At 40.8% G+C, this 27,888-nt stretch overlaps 1 protein-coding gene across 3 annotated transcripts in view; it reads right to left on the bottom strand.

Annotated features, from left to right (window-relative positions):
* Nucleotides 1–27,888, bottom strand: part of LOC311252588 (liprin-beta-1-like) — a gene marked incomplete at its 5' end in the record, with an annotated part of 281,918 nt that overhangs the window by 43,993 nt on the left and 210,037 nt on the right. Inside the window, 3 exons of one of the 3 annotated variants that reach the window (XM_084345860.1) lie at nucleotides 1,550–1,743; nucleotides 1,848–1,916; nucleotides 20,718–20,732. Coding sequence is in view for 1 of the 3 variants with exons in the window: in XM_084345857.1 (XP_084201983.1) it covers nucleotides 1,550–1,743; nucleotides 1,848–1,916 (263 nt within the window). Of the gene's footprint in view, nucleotides 1–1,549; nucleotides 1,744–1,847; nucleotides 1,917–6,029; nucleotides 6,046–20,717; nucleotides 20,733–27,888 lie in introns of those variants that run through there. The other 2 variants (XM_084345859.1, XM_084345857.1) reach the window with 2 other exon arrangements.

The following is a 27,888-nucleotide window of genomic DNA, read 5'->3' as shown; positions in this document are numbered from 1 at the left end:
TTCCCCTTTTTCTTTCAGCCCCAACCCTTCTGTCGGTATAAATGGTTTCCTTACAGGCATTTTAGGGGTGAAAATAACTTGAGTCATGACACTTTTGCACTGTGACAGATTATTACAGAGGTGCTGCTATTACAAATATCTCTGCTATCACACCTCCTCCAGTTGAAAACGAAGAGGCTGGCTCTTCTGGGAGCATTTATTTTCCTGCCCGTCCCTTAATTCAGAAAACAGAGCAAACAGATCAACAACAGCTCCGTTTGGATATGAGGTGTTAATGGCTGTGCTGTCAAATCCCCCCGATTCAAACAATCGGTTAAGCGTGGGTGTTCCTCTGAGTCCCTGCTTCAGTAATCCTGTTCTCAATCTCCTGCAGGGTAAGCTCTCCTGGAATGACTGAAGGATAAACCCATGTGTACAGTAAACACCACCGCTGCCTTCCATTGAGATAATATTACATAATTTCAACAGGGGATAAGGAGCTAATATTAGCTTTGACAGTATGAAAGATGTTTCGTCTTAAATAGACTCTCCTCTGCAGTAACAAGACACTTACACCAAAAACACCAAGACAGAAAAGGCAGAATGTATATTTTTCCTGCTTTACATTGGTTTTTGCGCATACTGGAGATAATCAGTTCAAATATTATTGAAACAATCTGTGGAAAAAGTGACTTTGGACTATAAAAAACATTTTTTTGTTTAAATAATCTGTTATTTCATTCAGCTCTGATGAGGAAATATCAGAAAATGAATGTTTTTTGTGGTTCCTCCATCAGGCTTAAGATAGAAACTCTAATAGAAATATGTACTTTTGCTTTCAGGCGGAGAGTTAGACAAGAGGATTGATAAAACTTTCATATTTGTCTGTTAAATACAAGCTGGTTAGCTTAGCAAGTATAAAATGCAGCTACAAGCTGATTTAATCTGAACACAAATTAAGTATAAAAACAACCAATTTTACAAGATGTTTAAAAATTGGATTCCCAACTTTGGGAACATTTGCAGCAAAAACGCACGTGTTTTTGACAATTTCCAGCCGTATTTCAAGACAAAACATCATCTTTCCAAACCCTAACCAAGTAGTTTTTGTGCCTAAACCCTGAAAATCTGTTATTTGGAGGAACGTACAATGCCAACATTTATATTGGCGATCAATTTGTGGACAAACCTAACTGAAAATACTGTGGTGGATTATTACTTCAAAAGGTATAATCTGGAATCCAGCAATCACACTACAGGTCGGGGCTTTAATCTTCATGACAAACACCGCGACTGCTGGTCAGGATGTTGTTTTGAAAGCCACATGAGACAACACAGCTTGAAGGGGCCAGAATCAACTGTGCCCAAACTGCAGGTGCATCAGTCAAAAACTGTCAGATCATCATGTGCTGATGGGAATAGCGTGGAAAAATCTGCCAAACACGGACAAGCTGTGTCAACAAAACATCGGCCACAAGCAGAAATATAACCAACCGGGATATAAGAGGGACATGTTCAGGTGGATAATATGGTGCTTATTAAATTTAATTGCCGGTTGTCTTCTACTCACATCCTTCTTTCTGCTGTGTCCTGCAGCCATGTGATTTCCTCACCGGGACTAATCCAAATGTGAGGGGGCAGTTTCTTCAAAATGTGATCTGCCGCAATAAATCTGTGAATTTCGTTGCCGTTGCTGTTGTTGTTGTTGTCGATGACAGGACGAGGAAACAGCCTGAGCTCCTCAGGTAAACTCGGCAGGTGGTTCTGGATTGAAGCCAGTGAAAAGACAAACTGTTAGCTTTTCAAACACGGCACCGGAGGTGTTTGACACTAACATCACAAGACAAACAATCGTACCGAGATCCCACCTGACGAACGAGGTCGTGCACCGAAGAAAAAAGTTTATAGAGGTTGCCCGAGGTCTGTCTGCTGTGCTGCTGCAACAGAACAAAAACAGTTTGTGTCAAAGGATTAGATATTTTGGGGGGAATGTCAATCAAAGTGCAGTCTATTCCCTGCACACTCTCATCTAATAAAGAAGACAGAAGACATTACTAATTAGGCTTTCTTACAAAGATATGAAAAACAGGATAGAGTTTGCACGCTTTGTTAAGAATGAATCCGTGTTTGTGGGAGTGTGATGTCGTTTGTGATAGAAAAAGGTCAAGGTTTGTAACAAGTCGGCTTAGGTTATGCAAAAACAAGCAAAAAAGCCTCGAAATCCAGCGAAAGCGCTGGTCACAACAGAAAGGTCAGCCGTCGTCTAGACAGCTCGCTCCGGCTCCGGTACGGCTGAGTGCTGTGTTGAGAGAAACGCAGCGTGATTCCCGCTGATTTCTTCTTGTAGCCGGTGTGATATTATAAGCTATCAGCCCGTCTCCTTCAATAGAAGTGGTCCTTTTTTGTGTGGAGACCGAGGAGGCAAGCTGAGAAGTTAAATCTGCTGGTACTTCGGGATGGTCGAAGATTTCAATGGAAAACGAAAAACATTGAAGTCCCTCGTTACAAATCTTCGTGGAGCAAAACAAACAGCACCGGGGACGTAGTGACAGGTCTCTGTGGAGGCTAATCCCAGTTGATCTTCTGGATGCTGCTCTACTTGCAGTCACAATCAAGGTGTCATTAGGTTAGAGTGAAGAAGCCTCATTATCACAACTGTTTGATATAATACCTGTGCTGCTGCTGCTGCTGCTGCTGTTTCTTTAACCAACAATAACATAGAGGTGAATGGCATTTTTGTGTATCCTTATTTAATGACATATACAATTAGTTTTTAATATCCAAAGGTGAGAAAGATCTTCAGCGACTGATTTTTAATGCCTAAACAAACTCTCTGAATAAACAAACTGACCTTAAAGGACGACACAATTTCATACTGTTTTACTTTGTTTACATGTGCATTTACATTAACCTGCTTCCTGGTTGCTGACTGTTAAGTTGCAGTAGATTGTGACGAAGCGGTGTTGATGGGTGAAGGGTGAAGCGGCGATTTATCTAATTTCTCCTTCCATTATATATTAATAGCTGGTAGCAGCAGCAGACATCTGACGCAGACTGCAGGTCAGCAACACTTTCACTCTGTAGTGCTGTGAGGGATCGGCCTCAGGTTTACTGGGGCAGTTGTGTGGCAGCCCGTCAATGCCGGCTGAGGTTCCCTTTGGCTTTTCTCTTCTTAGTACCGAGACAGCGAACACACCAGGGTGAGCTACAGTCTCATGGCTTTAGAAAAAGCCGTCGTATGTGCCAAGAACTTTTGTTGAATGAAAAATAAATCCTGTGGGATTTTGTGCTGGATGTATTTCCTGTCATCACACCAAGCTTACAATCACAGTGGTCACTGAAAGCATGATGACTTATAAATAATAATACTTGATATTTAATGTGTGCACATGATGTTCCCAACACATGGATACAGAGGAGAAATACCACGTCCTCTGCTCCTCCAGTCTCCTTCCTGAGTCCTGAATGAAGAGCAGTACCCTGTACTTTGATTCCAGGGACATTTAGAAGACACCTTTAAAGTTCAGCTCCAGCACACTGTTTCCTGGTGTCTGACACACACATCTACACACACACATCTAACGTCAGTAAGTTAGGCAAACACACGCAGAAGTGATGAAACTCCTCGTGAAGCCGGATGCGATCTACAGACTTTTTTTTTACATTCTGTTCCGCTCTCGCTCGAGTCTGAGCTCCGACTCGGAGGATTTCGCCACATTTTATTCAGCTGCCTGCTCAATATTTGTCTGGCCTTTGAGTCTTTGGATGCTCTAATAAATGCTGTTATATGCTTTAAATAAATATGATTCTGTAAATAAATCTGAATGAATTTGCAACAAAAACCTTGTGAGAGCTTTAAAGTCTTGAATTTGTCAGTTTGTTATGTCTTTCAAATATGTGTGTTTTCTGATCCGACATCATAGAAAGTACAACATGTTCTTCATTATCAAATAAAAACAAAATGCCAACAAAGCCCAGAACTAGCAGGTACAAAAACCTTATTGTGAGATTCCAGGTCAAGAATAAATCTAGTTAGTTTTCCTTTTCGAGTGCCGCTCAGAACAGGGAGATATTAACAGGGACTTCTTCTAGGTTACTGTGGACCTCCTGGTTTATGATTAGGGCCCGACCGATATGGATTTTTTAGGGCCGATGCCGATACCGATTATTAGGGGTAAAAAAATCCGATAACCGATTAATCGGCCGATTTTTTTTTTTTTTATATAGTTTTAAAATGCTATTAATTTAAGTAATATATCTACATATTTACTTATTTTTTTTAACAAATGGCTGCTTTTGAGCCTTTCAGACACTTCTACAAAGAATTAAAGGCAGAAAAATAATTTCAAATCCTTTTTATTGCTGAGTCAAGCAGCATATTAACATGACAACCATCCAACATTAGGCCTACAACAAGGCACCATTAGCTACTGCTCTTCACGCCGACAGGAAGACCGACTGATCATCTCAGTAATATACCACGGATTTATCATGAATCAAACTCGGACCAGAAAAGCGTTTTCAACTACTCGCCTACTCGCCATGGCAAGAACAGTAGCCAGGCTGCTAGCATTAGCCATGTTGCTAACAGCAGCACTAACAGGGAGATGCTATGTGAGTAGAAAGTTGGAAAGTTGTCTTTATAGTATCAGCTTCTGTGACGTTAAACTTTCTCCATAATAATCTTTTCTGTGAAACACATTTTACCAAATGTAGCAGCTTCTTTAACTCATGTATTTGATGCTCAGAGGAATTGGTTCCTACAATCATTTCTCTAATGTAATTACAGGTTTGTCGTCTTCTCCTGCATACATTAGCTTAATTTGCGTTCGTGTGCATGCGACTTACTCTAGGTCATACATAGCTTTACATCCCAGCTAAGCTACAGGACGCCTCAGACATGTCAACACTGATATGTATTCCTCACTTCTGTTAATAGGATTCTGTCAAGCCCGTGAACGTATCAGTCATATTTCAGTTTGCTTGCAATTAGCCCCTAACCTCAATAATCTAATGGCTTACTGCACCTCCCAGGCAACTAGTGTCTCTGAAGCTACTTCATTAGTAATTATACATGAAGGAGAAATTGTTGCGGGAAACAAGCGTTCTTGTTTGCCGACATCGATGTTTGCGAGGGAGAATGGCAGGGGGATTGAAGCGTGCTGCATTAGCTGTGGGTCACAGGCAGGACTCGGCTCATTATTTCCGTTCACGGACTCAACATCACACTGAGAGCAGGGAGCCTCGCGGACTTCTTGATTGGCCTGACAGCTGGCTGCATGTCCATCAAAATGTGCTCTCAGGTCTGATGAAAGGTTCAGGTAGTGGAGGCCATAATGGATTTGTGAAGGACAAAAAGGGAAAGGGAGCGGACGTCCAGTAATTGTACTGCCAGTGTGCTCAGACCTGTTGGCAGCACTCTTTGATTTGTTTAAGAGTCCAGCTGGCAGGAGACAACAAAGGAGAGGATGCTGCCCGTCCGTCACCTTTTGTCTTCGGAAATAAAGTTTTGATGTACTTGTACCTTACTTGAGTGTTTCCATATGTCACTTTATACTTCCACTCCACAAACATTTCATTTTTCAGTATTACCTGACAGTCTGAGTTACTGGTTACCTTGCAGACTAAAATGTCACATTAATATAGATTTAAACTACAGTGCATTGATAGAGAGCAAGTGGTACCAATCATTTTGGCTTCACAAAAAAACAAACAACCCAACTGGCAGAAAAAATGTTGACAATGTACGTTTCTGCAAACCATATGTTGAAATGTAACATTTCTTAAATTGCAATTTTATGTTTCTTTAGGTTCAATTTTCGATTTTATCTTGTGACAATGCTGTGCTTATGCTCTGGTTAGGTTTAGACACAAAAACAACCTAGTTAGGATTCAGAAAATATCATGTTTATGCTCTAAATACCTGCTGTGGTCGTCCCAGACAGCGGAAAAATGTCCCAACTTCTTGTCAAAAAGGGTTTTTTCAACACAATAGCGGCTGGAAACTGTCCAGAGGTCTCCTTGAAAATATTCAGTGGTTTCACACTTACAAATGTTGAAACACAGGCTTGAACTGTGGTCACTGGCTTGGCAGCCTTCCCATCTGTAACTGGGATGTTACTGTTATGAAAGTCAGGTCACACATATGTCATGAACGTTACTTTACCCTAGTTGGGCTAAAAATTCAGTCTATTTTCGATGAGGCCGTCACATTTCAGATTTCCATCCACAGTTTATTTATTTATTTATTTTGTACTTTTTCAATTTTATGAGGCCAAAAACAGTGATATTAAAATTTGGCGTTGAAAACTAAACTTGAACTCAACAGAAGAAATACTGGCAATGAAACATGTATGATGGCACTGAAACTTCAGAACACAGACATTAAAAGTAATTAATTTTTTTGTATTTTGATGAGGTTTTCAATGACGATCTGTAATTTCTTCATGTCTGTCCATTTTTCGCTTTTTTCTTTTTTCTGCAAATCATCCCGACTGACTCATAAATTATAAAATACATTTTTGTTGCCAAACTCGCGGCTGGAGATCGTCCTGACGTCTGTCTTGAACAGTGGTCCCTGGTTTGGCAGTCATCTCACCTAGCTATAACACCACCACCAGCCCGTACTACACAAATTTAGCGCATCTGTTGATTTCAGAAATGTACAATGCCATTCTGGCGACTGGGCTGGCTTTCTCCCACAGACCTAGTACTGTAGGTCTTAAACCAGATGAAACAGGTCGGACTGCTCTTTGCTTTCAGGCTGGACTTTGTAAAAACAACAGAATTATCCCGGGCCGCTGCTCATAATGGTACTGAAAGGTCAGAGATAAAGCCAGAGGGCAGACCCAACTGAGCCATAAGATTAAACACACTCATAAACCTGAATATCAGCTCCTAAAAGTTTTTTTTGTAGCCAGACATGAAAATTAATAGTTGTGTTGTATGACTTAATGCAGCAGGAATAATATTTATTGAGAGTGCTTCTCTTTATAGTTGTTTAGATGGTTTCCAACAGCTTTAAAGCTGCAATTACAAAAAGTAAAATATGGTGGCAAACAGTCATTTCCAGGACCAAACAAATGCGCATCAAGCAGAGTACACTGCACTCGGGTACAATGAAGACGTCTCTGCCCAGTGAGCAATCTTGACTCTGAGCAGAGGAAAAGCCTTTCAGAGATGCGGCTCGTTCCCCGTCTTCGTTGCCAACTTTGTCACAGCCAAATGGTCTGTTAAGAGTGACGTGAATGTTCCTGACACGAGAACAAGAAAGTTTAGACGTGCCAGCCACTGCCAGAAAAGCCTGAAGTCGACTTAACCGTTTTGCATTGTGACTCATGTGTCAGGCAGATTTTTAATAATAAATGCATTAACTCTCAGCTCAAAGTGCCCCAAACTCATTGAATATTTCCTGCTCACCTACGGCTCCGAACCGGTGATCCTGCTATGATAATAGGCCCTTTTCAGAGATCACAAGAGGCGTGTGGGTTTTTAATGATGTAATATACTTGGTAGGAATGGGATAAAAGGGACTGAACAAGTATGAATCATGTCCATCATTTTTTTGTATCATGTAACTTTGCACACCAAGGGAACATTGTTGAATTTGTAAAACTTGCTATTAAAGCTAACAGGTGGTTCTACATCGATGCCAATTACACTGCGAAGAACAGAGTCAGATTTGGTCTCTTTAATCTACGATCACTGAGGGGTTTAAAATGTGGAAACGACTGGGCTACAAAATTAAAGCACAGTCCCCCTTTTGATTTGAGTCTGGACCGTAAGAGCAGTTAGTCAGAAGTTTCCGAGTAATGAGCAGTAAGTTAACACGAACATCTGTCTCGTGGGTAAACGTCTTGTCCTTGTTTGACCCGACTATCGTTCTCCAACCTCTTCAAAGTGTGGTCTTGTCGCTTATTATACTTCTTTGCCTGACTTCCTCCTTTGCTGTTGTAATAATCAGTACGGCCGCTAGAGGTCGCTGCCAAACAAGAAACTTAAATTTGGGTTGTAATAAGCTGCTTTCACAGTTGACTTTCTGATGAGGACAACTTGGACTACTAACAAAGTTTGTCCACAAACATCAGTATAGTTCCCTGAAAGACTGGCTAGTTGGCAAAAAATATATATTTTTAACGATACAGTACTGTGCTGAAATGTAGAACTAATGTAAAACTTTCTTAGCTCTGATGACATCATTGTGTTTGTTTTGAAAACAGAATAAGTATAAAATCAGGACAGAGACACCTTTTAAGAAGAGGACTGAAGAACTGAACAACCCCTTCAAATTAATGTCTGCTGCCAGGCTCCACGCTGGTCTTGAGACAGTGAACGCCGCCTGCCTGACAATAGATAAAATGTCTCTTCTAGATGGATTATTCTCGTTTCATGAGCATGGACACGATGTTAAAAAAGTAGAGCGCTAAGAATCTAATCAGCGAGGCCATCAACAGAGACAGGCAGGACTACTCCGCTGCTAATGAATGGGCTCCTGGCTTTGTTGTAATGAAAAGTGAGCTATTCCCATCAGAGCAGTTGGCACTTACATGAATCAATGCTGAACCATTCTGCTGTACAACAAGCTCAACAAATGATGGTACAAAGAAATCTAGTATCTAGTATATAAATGAACCGATTTGACCTGCAGACTCGACTGTGAAAAGTACAGAGATATTGTTTTTAAGATAAGATATGAATAATACCAAAAGCTGGTATTCTGGCTGAGCTTTTATTTATTTTATCGACGCATTAACTCCTCCAAGAATTGCAGGTATCAGTGGTAGCTTTTTAAAATTGAAGATTGTTGCTATACAACAAAATCCCTGCAATTTGATTATTCTGTCATTGTTGAATTACACTGTTTAAAACATACAAGAAGCCATGTATTGGATGAAAAGTTCAATCTCCCTTAAAGAAATGTATAAAGATGGCATGGTCTTCTTCGTAAATAATATATATCACTATATATCATTTGATATTTCAGAGTTTTCTTCATCAGTTGATATAAGTTTGACACAACTACTGTAATTAATTTACAGTATAGGACAGTGAAACTTTATTTGCTGCAATTTAACTGAAGACAATGATGTTAATAAAGTTTAAATAAATAAGAGATTATTGTGATTTTCATACTGTTTTGAGTATGTCACTTCACAAGTGTGTAGTTGAAATCAAAATGAAGGCCGAGTTCGAAGACGTGTGTGGTCCGAGCCATGAGTGATAAGTACTGATGTATGTAGTGTTGACTGGTGTTGGAACGTGGACGGCTGGTGTGATCCCATCTAGTTTATATACACATCCAGCATCAATGATGTAAACACAAAGTCCACCTCTCCTCGTCCCGCTGTAGTGCTGTGCTCCGTCAGCTCGGCTTGTTCCTTGATGTTGTGGTGGAAACAGGTCTCTGTAAAGATGTAGGAGCATCAGTTTATGATATTCCTGTTGTTTGGTCCTATTTCGTCCATTTTATTTTCCTGCAACTCGACATCAGCAGGATCAGAATTAAGTCCAAAAGGGATTAGCATGGCTCTTGTCCAAACTCCCTTCCCCTCTTGCCTGGGGCGTAAGCTTCTGGTCAGGATGGAGTCAGAAGATGCCGTGGGCAGCGATCGTTCCAAAGTCTGTCGCTCTTAATCCGAAATCCATGCTTCCTTCTCCGATGCTGATGATTTCTGTCGTACGTGTTTAAGCAAAAAAGCAGAAACATTTGAAGTGGCTACTGTCTGCTGCATCTGCATGTGTGAACATGGTAAATTCATTCATTAACCTCACAGGGTCATGAGCATGGATGTAGATTATTTCTTTAACTATGTAATCATCATCATCATCATTTGAATGTAGGTGTATCTTCCTCTGTCTGGATACACTTTACGTAACCGTGTTGTAAGGTACGGTTTGATGATGATGGTAATCCAGTCAGCGAGGACATCTTGTCTGAAGGTCTCATCAAAAATGTATTAAGGTAATTTTCAGCTACTTTTCTCCTGTTTTTCTCTCTTCCAGTTCCCCATTCACCTCATCTCTCCTACTCATGTTCCAACTACAGGGATATTGTGTAATGCATTACTGCTGAAAAGAAAGAAAAATAAGACTTTAAATGAATAAAATTCCTCACAAAAATAACAGCTGTCACCACCAAATACTGTCACTTTAGAGCCGTTTAAAAGCCCGACAAGTATTGGTGATATAAATCGATTTTGACTGTCATGTTGCATGTCACAGCTAACGAGCCCTCAGTGGTGTGAGACAATCACACCGAGGATAGCGACTGGATTTCCTGGTGACTCTCCAGCGCAGGGTTTTCCCCCCCTGGTTTCCAGTGGCCCAACGTCTCCGACCCTGTCACTACCGATCGCTTGTATTCGCAATTATGCCTTGTTTACTTCTGTCATTCCCCTCAGCTGCGGCTGGATGCTTATGTAACACAACATACGATGCATGATCATCAGCGCTGCTGTCTCCCTGAGAGAAATCAATTTGCCCCATCGGTTCTCGCCTTGCCCTTTCTGATAGCTCAATCCCTTTCCTTTCTTCTCCGTCTCCCCTGCCTGTATGGGTGAACAGCGGGAGTCCCTTAATGGTTACTAACTGTTACGGCTTCCACTCGCGGCACATACTAAAACACAGCTTGGCCTGAGTTTGAAGCTTATTCCTTCTGAAACATGGCACCCAGAGACAAAATGCAGTCAAGCAACTGGATAGTGCTTTTGGGTTTAAACCACTCAAACAGTTTTATAACCGCAAATGTGAGTATTTTGAAAAGTGTGTCTGTGTTTCTTTGAGTGCAGTCTTTTGTGTGAAACATGCCAAAAATGTTTCTAAAGATCTCAAAGGCATTTACAGCTCAATCTGAGAAAAGAGGACAAGTTAAAACACATGTCGCGCTGCCTTCGCTGTACGTCTCAAATGGACAAGTGTGCCGCACATATGACATGACCATGACTCCCAATCAACGCTTCGCTGCACAAGGAGGGCTGGAAATCTATTAACCTTTAAGGCAGCAGGAGAACCACCCAGCCAGCCGGGAGGGCAGCGAATGCATCTGTATGTAAAGGTTAAGGGAGATGTGGAGCAATGATGCACAGACCTACAAGAGTGGAGGGGGGATTGGGTGGCAGTGGGATTTTTTAGGATCATAAACACAGTATGACAGCTCACCGAAGTGTTTGCATGTATTCTCAACAGGCGTGTTTGAATGGAGGAGCTCGCCGAGGTTGTAACCTTTCCACTTCACACTCTTCAAACTCAGGCTGTCAAAAGGTTTAAATTTGCATATGATGCAGCAATGAGCATATCTGACAGCGGCCATTTTCCTCTACCTTCCACTCACGGTGGGAGGCTCGGATAATGTTAAGCTGCCATGTTCTCGGTTGTAAGTCTTTTAAAACGTAAGGAATCTGACAAAGGGTTTCTATTTTACCACTTTGTGATTGATCAGCAACTAAAAAGATGATGGATGGTGAAAATCTGGAGGGAGGTCAGGCCATTTTTCAAAGTAAAATAACATATTTGATAACTCATCAGCTAATGCTAGCATTCAACCACTTCCTAATGTCCAAGATGTGCATTTATATTTTAGAATTAATTTATCCTTTTCCTATTGTACCGATTAACACTATCAAACAGTAATGTTGGATAAGAAGTGGTTGAATGCTAATGTTAGTTGATGTCAAACAGAAGCTAACATAGAAAATATGTTATTTTACCTTGAAATCTGGTCCGATGTCCCTTTTCAGTAGCTGATCAATCAGGAAGTGGTAAAATAATAATCACAATTTGTCAGATTTTCTACATTTATACGAATAGAAACAGCAGTAACGTTTGAGCTTCCCACCCTGAAAATGGTAAAGGTGGATATGGTCTATTGGTCGGTTTGTCAGCAGGAGACAAAACAGCGTTTAGGAGTGAGATTAACGCTTTGGTGAAATGCTAAATAACTAGCAAGATGGGGATGAATTTTGCTACATTTGGCCATCAGTAGTCGTAATAAAGACAGCTTCCTGACTGATAAGAAACTGAAAATGTAGAGGGACATTAGGCCATATTTCAAGATAAAACAACATATTAAATAAAATCCGTTAGACACCAGCTAACGTTAGCATTTAACTACTTCTTAGCTAACATTAATGTTAGGTTAAGTGTTAGGCATAAATTAGTTCTGAAACGTCAACGCACATCCTGGACATTTATTTGAGACTGGAAGTGAAACCTGCTGGATGTAATCAAATGGTAATGTTAGCTAACCGTTTATCAAATATGTTGTCCTCACATGAAAAGACAGGATTTTCTTTTATTCACTGTGTTTCATGGTGGAAGCGACTTAAATAAAGACTGCCTCTGCTAGTGTCAGAAGAAGTTACTACATTTTTCTGAAACTGGACTTCAGGCTTAAGGCGAGATGAGCAGTGGTGCCACATGTCAACATCCCTGCTTCCACTCACACCAGCAGGATGATTAGCAAGGTGCAGAGATGACTTTCACACCACAGTCGTCCTCCTATAAACGCTTCCTTCAGGAAAGAGGATTCACTCTCGTCTTTCTGACATTTGAAATAATCATATTAATTTATTTACTTTTAAAATGCATTTCATTTGAAGCACTTTAGGAATTTAAATTATTCATTTAGTTTGACTTGGCACTTTCTTCTGTACTCTGGGAACACATGATGTTGGATATATTTATATAGTTGGAACCAAAGTGGCATTTTACTTCTACTACTACTACTTTGAGGATATGTTCACTCTACAGTTACATACAGTGCGATGGCTGTTGTGGTTTATATTATGTGGATTTCTAGCAAAATGTTGTGGATTAAGTTTGTAAAATACACCCAGAATTTGAAGGGAGCTTTACAAAATATATGGGGCAGCGTATTATCAGACTAAACCAAGCCCCCAGCAAGAATGCCAAACTTTGAAGCCAACTTCAGTCATGGTCAAACCATGTAATTACATCACTTGATCCACTGGGGCCCCAAAAGACTCTTTCCCATAAGCTTAGATTGCAAAAAAAAAAAGTGGCTGTAAAAATGGTGGATACATTTTTTTGAGCGTACCAACAACTGCTGCTCTCTGCTAGATATCCTTGGCTGTAGTTAGCTACTGTTAGCTAATTAGCTCATTTAGGCTCAGTTAGCTATGGAGCACCAGAATTTGCCTCAAAAATGACCTCGGACCACTGCAACGGTGATTACTTAACAAGATTTAGCAGCCTGATAGTGAACGACGAACTGGGAAGAACACCGTCTCCAAGACCTATGAAGCTCAGTTTGAAGACAGGATAAAGTATGGAGGTGATTTACAGGAACATGCAAATACGGCCTGTCGAACAGAGGATTTATTTCGACCAAATCAGAGATGATCGTTCTTTTATTTACGTCAAGTTTGAATGAAGAGCATTTAACGTTGAGTTAACGAGGCAATAAGCTTGTCTTGGAAACTTGAATCCAGATGTTGTAGGGTTGAAATTTTCTGTTTGGTAGTGAAAATGGTTGCATGAGTATTTCCTTTTATTACTCTAAAGCTAAGAAAGCTTGTGAAACATAACGACTAACACTGGCATCTTCCAGCTGAAACCCGCCTCTTGTGTTTACAAAGTGGTATGACGAGGCAGAATGGGCCGGAGCTGGTTAACATGCATGCCATGTATAAAAAAATTGCTCCCCTGAATCTTGAAACAGACAGCTGGTTTACGGTAACAAAGCAATAACTCTTGAGTAAGACCCTGCTGATTGGCAGGAGTAAAGCTATTTACCATATGCGCTGCAAAACATATAATTTGGCTTTAAGTTTGCGATAAATCACACACACATGATTGTTACATAGCTCAATCCAAGCTGTCAAAATGACAACGAGCAACGACTGACAGTGAAAACATAAAATTAAACCTGAAACATGTCAGCATGTCGCAGTCACGACGACACAAATGTAGCACAGAAAGCTTTTTCAGTCGGGAAATGAGAAATGAAAACTTTCGAGTTCAGAAGTCCACTGTGACCTTGAGAGTTATAAACAGCAGACTTTTTTTTTTTTTTTATTAAAGTTGACGGTGCAGTGGGTCTCTGGCAGAGTCACATTGAACTGGATCAGAGAGGAGAAAAAGGACGGCCAAGAGGAGCCGACAGCTACACGTCGGTGATAATCTGCCAGCGTGAGGAGGCAAAGTAACCTGTCGGCTTAATGAAATTTATCAGGGTCAAAATAACAAGATGCTTAAAATGAGAACTGATGCAGAGACATTTTTAATGTGATTGAGTTGCCTCTTCCAGATGGCACCACTCCTGTGAGTCTGAGCGGGTAAAGATCAGTCTTTTTAAATGCATGCGGGAAAACTGAAGCTCTATCTTTAGTGTGCTTTACATCATAATAAGAGAATATTTCTATGCATATAGTTATCTCCAGGTCCAACTGCGGAGGCCAGGAAGCAAAACCCTTCATTTTGAGTGGTTAATGATGAGAGTAAATGTCTTGATCCTCTGTGGATCCCTGCCCAAGGCCATATTAAAATATTTAATGAGATATTTAATGGATAGCTCTGCGTACCTATCTGACAAAAAGGCATGATCTTTCACACATGCAGGCAGGGCTTCGAATCCTTCCTCTCAAAGGCAATTTCTTCCATTTTTATGACAAACTGTGTGTAGCAGCGTGTAAAACGGCTGCAGCTGATGGCGGATAGGTAATCAGAAAGGCCATTTTGAATCCATCATTGTGTTAATACTACACAGAAATGCTTCATAGGTTTGAGGCAAGGAGCACTTTGCTGAATTGAGGCAAATTCGAAGGCATTCAATCGGAGGCACAGAGTGACAGTTGCATTCAGGCCCAGACAAGAAACGTCTGGAGGAAAAACACTTGAGCTTATATTCAAGACAAACCCTTTGCTTCCCGTGTCAAGCTATAATCATTTTTTTTTTTTTTTTTTGACTTTACTAGCAAGAAAATGAAAAAATCACAGAGGGAAATGAGTTCATAGGACGTAGAAAGCAGATGTTAAAGTTAAAAATTGCAATATCTCAGAATGCGAAGCAATTAACGTTCATAATCACTTTTTGGGCTATTACCTGAACAATTTGTAATGTGACTAAAAAAATGAGACCTTCCCCAACTCGGCTTGTGGATAATTTGTCTTTATGAAAGACTTGATAACGTTAACTTCCAAAACAGAGTCCACGAGCAGCTTACAAAGTAATTTGCAAAAGGCAAACCAGACAATTTATCAGCAAGATCAGCTGTGGATGTCTGGATGAATTAGCCAACATTATCCACTCAAACTTCGGGTAACTAACTTTCCTTTTTGCACTTCCGGTTCCCTTGTCTCGAAGTCGGTGCGTTTTTCGGTTAAATGCCTGAAATAACTGAACTGAATAACCGAATAACCATCAAACGGTTGCCGTCGACTAGCGAATAGCATTTTTGCTTTAATGCCCATCCTAAACAGTGACATCATTCTTTATGTGATTGTAATTTCCGTCCTTAGTCTCATCCACGTCATGTTTTAACCAATATCTGAGGGTGCTGACTGCCATTCACGTAACGGCCTCTGTGGTCATTAACAACACAGATTTTCTCAAAGTTACACAAAGCCCTCTGAAACAATTCACAAGACGATTACAATAATAATCCGGCTGTCAACAGACGCTATCACCTTACGTCATCCACTGCAGCGTGTAGTGTTTCTAGCGGTGTGCTCTGGTGTTTCAAGAGCGCAGTAAATGACATGACAGTCAGGTGAACACAGGGCTTCAATCTGTGAAGCCTCTCGTCATGCACCCACATGTGTAACCGCTGCATCAAGTGCTCATCCTCTCCACAGGAGGCTCTGAGGGAGCCATGACTGCCATTAACTCACTGGCAAACAAGCACAGATCTGCCAAAGTGGCTTATCGTCACGTTAGAGTGTGTTTTGTTAGAAACAATCCGACTCTAAACTTGACCTGGTGAATCCATTTTATGTCAGCGGGTAGTTTTCCTGCTGACGGCCCTTTTGCATTAATGAGCGGCTCTCAAAAGTATAATGCAACTCGTTAACAGTTACATGTTGATCACACTTAAAGGCCCGGGAGCTGGACTGACATTTCACAGCCTAACATTATCGTCAACAATAGAGGTGGCCATTTCTCTTTTATGCATCGTTCTTTTTCTACCTGTACAAGTAAGGAATGATATATTACAGGACAGCTCTGGATTACTATGATTTACTTTTCACTGCCCATTTTGTCGAACAGAACACTTTGGAAAATGTGTAACAAGAAGTACTGTGTTGTGAAGATGCACTTATGTGTGTGTACTTTCTCTGAATGTCTCTCTCTCAAGCATTTTGTGTATTTCTGAATGTATCTCTCTGCATTTCCTGCTCTGTTACTTCAGTAAATTACGTTTTTTGATCCAAAAAGTTGCACTATTGGGTAAGTTTGACAGATTCGACTGCTCGATAGACACAAATTGGATTTCTTGATCAAACTGATGATAGAGGACACGGTGTTGCTTGGGTTCGGTTTTTCATCACACCTGCCAGGACAGCAGCATCTGCCAAACTATATATATATATATATACATGGCAACCATTCCTGGACTACATATATATAGACTATTTGTGGCTAAACCTGAGTTCTTCAAAAGTCCTTCCAGAGCAGCATCAAATCTGGACAGTTATCTAATCTGCATTCATCAAAAACTTGTTTCTTTGGCAGCACCGGTACATTACCCTTTCTGTCGCTGCTATTTCTGCCTCTCACTTCTCAAACCTCTGCCCCCGTAAAAGCCTGAAATAAAGAAGAGCCTGACAATCCACATCGCCAGCTTTTACATCCCTGCCCCATCCATTCCCCCAAACCATTATCCCGAGTCTGATAATCTACTCTGATAAAAAGGAGATAGACCAAGACCCGAGCGGTGTCTCTGTTAGCTGTGATTACACAACAGTGTTATCCGTATCTCCTGCTTTGGCCTTTTGTCCCAGGTGATGTGCTGATGAGCAGTTTCTCCCTATAGGCACGCTATCTCTGCAGCTCACCCCTAGGGAGGGTGCAGACAGCCAGATAGGATCACCACCCGCCTGCAAGAGGTCCAAGCTGGAGGCAAGACAGGGTTTAGTTTCATCTAGCATGTCCTTTATTTGGTTGTTTCACAGTCTAAGTGTGGGTTTGAGGCAAGAATCAACAATTGAAACAGGTAAATACTACTGTAGGTATGGCGAGATGAATGCTCTTTACATTTGTAATGATTAACTGTCTTAACCTCTCGTGATTGTACATTTGTCACCCAAAAATAAAAATCCTTTTTTTGTAGTTTCGTAGCCTGCAAAACATTTCTGGAGCTTCAGAGCAAAACAGTGTTGCAGCGTTCTCCTAAACAACTGAAGTAGATGAGGACTTGTTCCAAAATGTAAAACAAACAACCAGAAAAATCTATATAGATCCGGCTTAATCCAAGTCTCTGGAAGACCTAAGATCCCAAATTGATTTCAGAAGATGTTATTAACTCCCTCGATCCATGCTAATGCTTTTAGCTTAGCAGATATAGGGAAGATTTCAGCTTTACACAGGTTGTAAATATGGTGTTATTTGGTCAACTGATTTAAAAGCAGTTTTTTTCGTCGATGATACGTTTTTTTTTCTTCTCTTTTTTGAAATTCATTGTGAAAATAATCCACTTCTGAAAACAGATCTTGAGTTTTAGTGGCCTAAATTTAAGCAGCGTAATTGTGTCACTTACATTACATCGCTTACGAGACTTACATTACGTTACTGATGTTACGTTACTTACGTTACGTTACTGACGTTACGTTACTGACGTTACTGATGTTACGTTACTTACGTTACGTTACTTACGTTACGTTACTTACGTTACTGACGTTATGTTACTTACGCTATGTTACTTACGTTACGCTACTTACGTTACGCTACTTACGTTACGCTACTTACATTACATTACTTACTTATGTTTCGTCACATTTAAGTTACCGAGGCTGAGCGTAGTAATTTTAACCATCTTTTAATGATCTTTTCCAAAACCTACGCAATCGATTTTTTTGTGCCTAAAACTTTTTTTAAATTTTGTAATAAGAAAACAGAATTATTAATTGTAATCTTAATCATCTTTAGATTGTATTTTTTGTATTATTTTTTTTAAAATGAATTGAAAACATAATTAAATGCAAATTAAATCAACCATTTTTTGACAAAACTGTTCAGTTTATGAATTGATTAAACACTGGTCTATAGTCTATAATCTCTCCTCTGCCACACTCCAGACTCATATATGAGGTAAGAAACAGAAAATAAAGCTTCAAGCAGTCAACCTCGCCTCAGTTTGTCACTGTTAGCAGACTTGCGGTGATTATCTAAGTGGAAAGATGTGTATCCTTCACAGCAGGTGCTGCTCAACAGGTGTTACATAACATAGACCCACTCTTATGTAACCGCCACAGTGCATCTTAGCTTTGCCTTTTATTAATAACCACCTGGCTGATGTTGTGCCTCGTTATCTTTCATAACCTTGTGAAAAAAAACTTTGAAGACTTCCTCAGAGGAAGCTCATTCACATTTGTGTTTTGCGTGGAGGGTTTAAGTATAGATCACGCAGCGTCCAGTCAGTGGAGATGGACAATTAAATAGTTCATCTTTTCCAGCGCTTTGTTTGGGTGTCGGCTGATTTCTGTCAAATGAACCCCAGGATTCTAATAAAGTTGTCGAGGCCTCGTGACTTTATCGGGGATTATGTGTTCCCGTCTCGTCTGCTCTCCTCTCAGGAGATTTGTCTCCAGCTACTTGTGGAGGGAGCACATTGAACAAATGAACGAGTAATTGTCTTTGTTTTGGGAGATTATCTGAACGAGAAGCCATGTTTGCAGTGTGACTCGCATCATAATTGAAAAAAAAATAAAAAAATACACGTTTCAGTCTGATTCATGCTTCTTCTTCTTCTTCGACCCGGAGTTGCTTAAATTAGCCAGATTAGAGCACGGATGTTTGACCAAGCTGATCAAATGGAGACGTGGAAAAACAGTGCATCTAACGATCGGGAATAATTATTGCTGTTGTTTTAGCTGATTTGAGGCAATCACACCACTCATCCTTGCACACCGTCGCACTTATTCTCCTGAGGATCGCACTTGACACGCACTCTCCACATCTCTGCAATATCCACAAGCGCCACCGAGATAGATTAACGCCGCGGTTGGCTCTAAATTGTGTTTAATTATAGCTCTACAAGAAGCGGGGAGAGTCTCTCCGGTTCATCCCCGTATCTATCGAACATCCAGGTAACCATGACAACAGCTCAATCAAACACAGCGCCCGCTAGATTGTGGATGTCTGCTGGAGTAATGTCTGGAGGAGGAGGTGGTTTCCCCACATGAAGGTGGGAAAAATAAAATCACGTGTCACTTTTACCAAGAAGAAATAAGACGGAGATACGTGCAGTGTCTGATAATGCACTTTTTAATTTATAATTCATGCTACAGAGCGTTCAAATGTGGATCTTGTTTTTCTCCAGAGTGATATTTGGAGAGAGCAAAGGGTGAAAGACTAGCAGGAGGTGAGACATAAAAAAAAAAAAGGAAAATCAAATGCCATGAATTATATAGCAACATGTTTAATTCCCGCCCCCCCTGGTCGGAGTGAGCGCGGTTATTGATTAGTTCATCTGAAAGAGAATACATTAGATGCAAAGCACACAGTCGTCTGGCTGTGGGAGGAAAAGAGCATGTACGCCACAAATTAATACCTTCTCTCTCTCGTTTTAATTTGTCTACTTCTCTGACGAAACAAGCCAAAGCACGCAGAGACTTTGTGTTCTTTTGCCTCGTGAAGCTGCAGCGAACACGAGGCTCAGGTTAAGTGAAAAACACTCGAAAAAACCAGCGTAAACTTCGTCTAACCTCCCGCTGATACCATCCCCTCTGCTGCCTTTAATCAGAGAGATATGACTGCAGACGACGCATTGATTATAATGATTACAGGGTCCCGAGGTCAGCCTTGATATTTCATATTGAGTGTACAGTAACAGAGAAGATTAGTACGGACTGAAAAGCAGCAGACGGCTGCCGTATTTCCTCTCGCTTTCAGCACATCCATTAAATGTTCTTGAGGCACGACAAGAGAAAATCAAATTATGTGCCAGTACGACACAAATGCATCGTCCTGGATGCTGAGGAAGGAAGCTACGTCTCAGACTGTATAATTAAAAATCTAGCTCCCTTCCCAGTGTAGCTGCTGGGTTGAGGGAGGTCATGGTTCATTTGATGCAGGAAAAGCTCTACACACGACTCCCGGCTCGGGTAATACGTTCAAAAAAACATGGCAACCATTCCTGGACTAATGCAATAATGCACTGCAGGGATAAACCATGACGTCTGTAGCATCTTTATTTTGTTTGTTGCTTCATTTATTTATTATTTTTTAATATTTGTTATCATTACAGCCCGGTGTGTCTCCTGTGGGGTTGTGACAGGTGGAATGCAGATGATGCTACACATGTGTAAGTATAATGTACTGTATAATGCATAATATGTAAATGTTTGAAAACCCAACTGTGGAGTTAAACTGCCTATTTTAACATACATTACATTCATTACATTCAAATTAATATACATATCTTGAGAGAGTCCCCGGAGAGAAAGCCTTGTTTACACACCATGCAGTCTGAGAGAGCGGATCTTTTAATTGACCAGGCAGTCTGGAGTCTAATAAAGGAACAGTTCACCCAAAAATGAAAATTCAGTCATTATGTACTCACCCTCGTGCTGATGGGAAGTCAGGCGAGGTTTCAGAGTTGCAGCGTTCTCCTAAACAAGTAGATGGAGACTTGTTTTAAAACGTAAAACAAACAAATAAATAAATAAATTGGCTCCATACAGCTCGTCCATGTTGATCCAAAATTGCTTTGAAAAGACAAATCAATTTTATTTATACAGCCCAAAATCACAATCACATTGCCTCGAGCCACACGACCTCCCGTCCACCGTGATGACCTGGAAGAGGGCGGGCCACACAAGATAATTAGCAGTAAAAAAGAGCCATCAGAGTGAAAAGTCATTACATTTTTACAGAAATACAGATATAAGGAGATAGTAAAACAGAGGAGAGCAATGATCCAGCGCAGCCCAATATGACGATCCATATGCGTCAATATGTGAGGCAGCAGGAGCCAGGAGAGGTAGATGTTCCCAGGGGGCCCGTGGTCCATCAGAAGGGAGCCTGAATGAAAAGAGGAGGAGGAGGAAGCTATAGAGGGTGGACAGTGAGAGAGTGACACGCAATAACTCATGCACCCACTTCTGATGGGCTGTGCAGCTGAAGTGAAGATTTCGGCTTGAAATCGGTGTAAATAATGTTATTACAGCCAACCAGCTCGGAAAACTGCCGATTCAAGTCACAAGAGTGGATGTTTTTGAAGAGACCTGCGGACATTTCAAGCTGTTTTTGTGGCATCAAATCATCACGGCAATCAAAACTGGTATTTTAAGCCAAACCGTGATGTTTTTCTAACCCTAACCAGGCGGTCATTGTGCCAAAACTGAAGCAGAGTTGTGACAAGAAAGAAACAGAAAATTCAACCAAAGCTGCAACATAAAAACATTCAGTTTGAACTCACCTGTGGTTTCGCAGAAACATACTGAGCTAACATCTATTGAGTTAGTAGATAATCGACATATTTTTTAAAATGTATTTCCTTTTAAGGTCATTTCATTATGTTTGCTGAGGAACATGAACAATCTGGAACATAAGGGAAACTGATTGTCAGCAGGATACATGAGGCAGGGGCAGCACCTTCCTCCTGGCCTTTATTTAAAATAGATGCAAGCTGTGCTGCCCGTCGATCAATACAAAGTCAGACCACCTGTTCGAATGCCACATTTCTTCTAAGATTCATTGTTTGTTTTCCATGCTGACAGAATTATATATGATGGACCCATCAGAGACAAATCTCCTGTGCAGCCATTTAATAACAGAACATGAAGAACGTCGTTGCTATAAGAGAAACAGTCTGTTCTTAGTTTGTGCTCTCAGAGGTAAATATTGTTCTTCTAACTCCCCTGCCTGTGTCTGAGACACTTGTCTGAATGCAGGACTTATACTTGTAGAAGTATTGTCACAGCGTGGCGCTTTTAATTAAGTAAAGGAGCTGAACACTTCTTCCACCACTGCTCCACACCTCCCCAAAGTGCTTTTATGAAACGTCCCTTTTTTCCAGGACCTTTCCTTGTCCAGTAATGAGCATAATTGGAGCCATGCATCTAAGCTGGCCCTGGTGGTCTGGGCTCCACTGTAATGTGAATTAATTGTGACTGTAGTGAGCAGCCTCTGGTTAAGATAATGACTTCACCTGAGGGGTCCTGAGTGGCAGCGAGGCAGAGGTAATTGTTCCGAACATCCCAGTGAGGCGCTCTCAGCGTGATCAGTCACCGCTTACCCGAGTGTGTCCGCGGTGAGATTGTGTGTGCGCACCGGTGTGAAACAGAGATGAAGCGATGGAAAGATTGACTTATTATTTCATACTGAGGATAATTATAGAATCACGCACCGTTAAGATTCTGTATAACTTACAACCCTGGTACAGGCATCATATGAAGACGTTTGTTATGTTTTATTTATGGTGAACAACTGATACACTGTAAATGAGCCTGAGTTAGCAAAGAAGCTAATTTCTCAAGAATAGTATAGTTTTTGGACATTGTGGATGCTAACATCAACGTGCTCGCAATGACAACGCTAACGCACAGATGTTTAGTCAGTATCATGATTACCACGTTCACTGCCTTATTTTAGCGTACACATGCTATTTGCTAATAAACACAAAATATAAATGCCAGTATTGGGACTTTTGCACGTTTCAATAAAACCACAAAAATGTCAAACTCATGATGCCACCAAAGTATCGTCCTCTGGGGACAGTGAATGTGAAATTCATCATTAGAGATGTTGAAATATTTTAGTCTGGACCAACAGACCAACCTTGCCATCCGTACAGCCTTGCTAAAAATCCTTTGAATAAATAAAAGCAGTTAATGCACGCACAGGACGATAAAATTATGGAAAAATCAGACTCAATCTAGACATGTCCATAGAAGACAGTTAAATGAGATAAAAATACACCGAAAAAATATCTCTTTCTCATGTCGTAGCTGCATATTTACATGCTAGAAATGTCTTACAATGAATAAACTATCAAATAAAAGAGAAAAAGGAGTTTGGCTTCAAATAATTTAATTGCAGTCTGTGTTGTTGCCATGTGTCACAAAGTGGGAGGACAAATACGAGACCTGCTGTGACAAATGACTGTAGGGCGAGATGTGCTGTGCGGCACGGAGTGAATGTAAGCTGGGTAACTGCAAATATTTATATAAAAATATAATGTGAAAATAGGCACCACGTATATATCTTTCCATACTGGCATGTGGCGCTGATCGGACTGCTGCAGAGGGAGCACGCTGATGAAAGATGCCTGACCGCTGTGGATGCGAGTGCAGACCTGGCAGTTAACCTTTAAATGGCCTAATTAAACCACAGAGCCATTAGGAAATCTGTGATTAAATCAGACCTGCTCCATGAGGGGAATGAAGGATGTCTTTTTAACAGGTTAACCGCCAAGAAGACGTTTTTCTTGAACGGGACGCTGCTGAATTTGTTCCGACCTCTTTTGCAACATAATTGGTTGAATTTGGGTGTTGATCATGTTGACCTTCACTGAGTCAAACGCTTAAAAGACGCTTTCAGTGATTATGTTTTATTACAGCGGGCCATAACACATCACAAATGTTTGGTTAACGCGGCTATAATCACTATTTTTATATTAAAATACAGAAGCATGTGAACCTGCGTGAGTGCTTTGTATGTTTAGGAACTTTGTCAGTCTCACATCTGTGCCCAAGGATTACAAGAAGCCCAGCTCGAACTTGCTGAAGCAGCAGGAATACCTATCACTGGTGGTCACAGCATTCAATGAAGAAGTCCTCAACTTCAAGGACCAGCTGTAGTGTCTGTCTCTTTATACTGACCTCAACAGAGAGACCCTCCAATCCAGCAAAGTTCTTGGGAGAACAAAGTGGGAAAAGTCACCAGACTCCCTAACAAAAAAGAGCAATTTTGAGACTTGTTGCATTAGGGGGAACTGTACAGTATGTTTGCGAAATGCTGCATACAACAAATTCTGAACTATTTAGGCCTTCTTGTTAATTCGGCAAACATTACACATGAATATATTTCTTTCCTTGTGTAAAATATTTGCATCTACAGCCATGAAGTGAGCCATTTTTATTTATTTGATCTCTTGTAGCTACTGCACTGCATTGTGTCAACATCAGACAACTCAAAATTTCGTGTTGACACTGGTGTCTTTGAGTGTACTTTCATCACATTTTCAGTGTGAGGCCACTAAGAAACTGAGTGCACGGCATTCAAGTGTCATTTTTTTTTCACTCTTGAGAGGTAAAAAACTATACATTTTCATTTCCCAGTCAAAGCGCCTCGCTCCTTCTTAAACTGCTCATTTCAAAAAAGGAATCGAAAGCGGAGAGACCACTCTCTGGAGCGTGTAAACACAAGAAATTAATCTCTGTCACGTTGCTGAGGCTTTTAAATCTGCACTCCCAGCTCTTCTGTGGCTTCAAGTGTTGTGAGAATAATTAACACAAAATAGTCTTTTTAGGAGGGTGCGACGCGGGTCAGCCGGGGTGTCATTAAACTGTTAAGTGACAAATTGATCCAGCCTCACGCATCACGCCTGGAGAGACAAACACTGTATGACCGAGTTGTTTTTTTTTTTAAATTCTCTCTCCTACAACCAGTGTGCTCGACATTCACAGAGGACCAGGTCTCTTCTCCAAGTTGTGCTGATGCATTCAGATTTCTGATGATGATCTCACTGTCCCCAAAATAATCAATTACTGCAGTAATTTCTGTGTTGTGCTGGCTGTGTTTTGTTTGAGGCAGCGGCGCAGCGTGCTGGAAGCCACCCATGTTCCCGCTCATGAATGTTAATGATTTAATCATTTCTCACTGGCAGCCTCTCTTAATGTCAGCCAATGTAACACATCATGTTCTTAAAGCGTGTCTGTCGCCACCAGGCCTCCTCAGCTGCCTGCTCGCGCTGACTGAAATATCACAACAACATAACACCGACGACGATGAACACATTTCTTTCTGAATTTGAAGTTGGTTTGTCAACGCCAAAAAGCCCGCTGTTGTTAAAACACTGGAAGTCAAACAATGTTTCCTCTTATATTTTCTCTGCTTGATAGCTTTGAAGAACTCTGCTGCTGTTTATCTTCTGGCGTGAGTACAAGAAGCTGAACATTTTGTACTCTCCGTCACAGATATGAACACTTTGACGCTGGCATCTTGGTGGCCTCTCCTGTGACATTTACCGTGACATTTGACACTCTCAGACAGAGGTAAACACAAGTAAAGTTTGGAAAAAGAGATATAACCTTTCCTTCAACAGCTCGGCTCACAAAATGTCTCCACTGGCAGCATCACGCTGTGAAAATGTGTTAAAGACTCGGTCTGTGTTCTGTCGTGTTTAGCCTTGGGCTGGATTTTGTAAGTGGAAGCACTATTCTCAAAAGCTTAACAACCTCACATTAAATGCTAATTCATGTGTTTGGTATTCCTGGCCTCTTACACCAGTGCCCTTGTTAAATCCAGTAAATCTGTTGTCTAGTCAGTAATTTAGATGGGCATCAGGAAAGTGAGGAAATTGTGGTTGTTTTCCAAAACCGATAGCAAATTTTAAGACGTTTTAATCTTTTTCTTGATTACCGGGAAGCAATTTCAATTCCACGAGCTTTACAGGCATAAAACCTAAAACAGTATTGCCAAAAGCTGAATAAGACAGAAGGTTACTGACCATATTACATTGGTACTAAGTATCAGTATAGTATGTATAAGTAGTGATTCTCCTGATAGCACGTCATTAGATTGATGTTATGAAGAGAAAGCAAGAGAGCGAGTCGTCACCCTGCGACAAGCCACAAGTAGGTCACGGCCACGTTTCCTCGATCGATCCAGCCACCTTGACTTCTTCCCGCTGTGAACTTTGTGTTTGTGCAACATCACACCTCCTTTGCTCCTGAGGGACAAGAGTTATAATTCTTACGCCCACGACAGGTCTCCATTACCTGAACACAACGTGTCATTAGTGGGCACTTGCTGATGCTACTGACATCTTGTGCAGTGCTCTTGAGGCATCTGGTTGATCTGGGTTTAACGATGGAGGATATTTTGATAAAGTGTGTGTCTAAATGCATGGATACAGAAACAAATCATTTGCTTTGTTACAAAAATGAGTCTGTATGGTGATCCAAGAACTGTTAGCAATGTCCACATTATATACTGTGGGTCTTAAATATCTATGTTAGTAAGTATTTGCTGATTGCGACTGAGGATAATAAGATTATTGTAGGAAAACTACAGGCAGCAGTGTTTATCTATGATCCTCTTAATCCTTAACAACTAACTCCGAACTCGTCAAAAAGTTCTGAAAGAGACTGAAAAATTTACTTTTCTTACAAATAGGACCTTCAAGGCGAGCTTTGTTAACAAAGCCGGACTCCAAAGACCAAAAATGCAGGCAGTATAAAAGCTGTGACACAGCCAGGCTGAAGAGTATCAAAGAAAAAAAACTAAGCATACAAAACTAAACAAACCAGAAAGACACTGAAAACAAAATCAGGAACACAGAGGACACGTGAGGAGGAAACGCAGACGAATCGACAAAGAGTGAAAGGAAAAACACACATCTAAAAAAATAAACGGGCTAATTAACATATGAAACACAGGTGAGCACAGAAACCAGTTGGGAAAAAGACAAAGATAGGAAGTGTAAGGTAAACTGTGACACACGAGGCAAGTCTTTCAACATAAAACATGAAATAACAATCAAATCAAATCTGCAACTGATAATAGTAAACTGAATATCTTTTTTCCCACTATTTTCTGACTTTTCACAGACAAAAACGATCAGTTAGTCAAGAAAATAAACAATCAATAATAAAAACAACACATTAGTTAGAGCTTTTTCAATTTATCCTTTATGTAAGAGGGCTTGTTGCTCCGAGGGCGTTCTTATAGGGTCCTAAAACAAGAATAAACCTACTTTTTCCCCCTAGTAGTCATATTATAATTCGGATTATACCATTGTTGTTTGGATGGCACTGCAAAGCAGACACAATTATAATTTCAATCAGTCCTGCAAACTCAAATCGCTAAAAGGCACATTAGGTGTTCTACATTTTCTGCTTCTCCCTTTGTGTTTGGGACTAAATAACAACAGGGCAGTTCAGACGGTGTGGGCAATGATTACTTTTGTGTTAACACGCTGGCATTAACATAATCACAAACTAACCTTTAATCATCTGGCGTTCCCTCCTTTCAGCTCTCCAATTAGTAACCTATAACTGCCATTTAGAAGGCATTTTAAAGAGGAGTTGCTATTCGAGCACTACTTCAACGTCCCAGCAGGCTCGGCCGCGGCACAAATGCTGTTTACTTCCCTTCGCATTGCCACTCCAGACATACACAGAAGGACACCTCTCAATTTTTATACTGTCTTCTACCAGACACACACTTTTTTTTCACGTCTCTCAAATCAGAATATTTCGAGTTGGAAATAAGCCACCATGGGAGGTAAAGCAATCTGTGGACAAAGAGATGCACCAGTTGTGTTGAATACAAACAAGTGCGACGAAAGGTCGGCACTGTACGGATAGCGAAGTTATCCATGACTGCAGAATGCCACAGGAGGCAAGCAGATGTTTCAATTATTGTGTCCTAAAGCCCATCGTCCTGTTAGATGATTATAGTCCACACAGCCCGGACTGCCAAACTGCTGGCTGTATGAGGTTCATATCAACTGCATTATGTTAAATTGACTCTGCATCCGCTAATCCAATTCAGTACAGCAGTTG

Source organism: Pagrus pagrus (assembly GCF_965226575.1).
Source record: "Pagrus pagrus genome assembly, chromosome: 23".
Lineage (NCBI taxonomy): Eukaryota > Metazoa > Chordata > Actinopteri > Spariformes > Sparidae > Pagrus > Pagrus pagrus.
The sequence above is the reverse complement of the archived record's forward strand: the minus strand, read 5'-3'. Positions and strand labels throughout refer to the sequence as shown.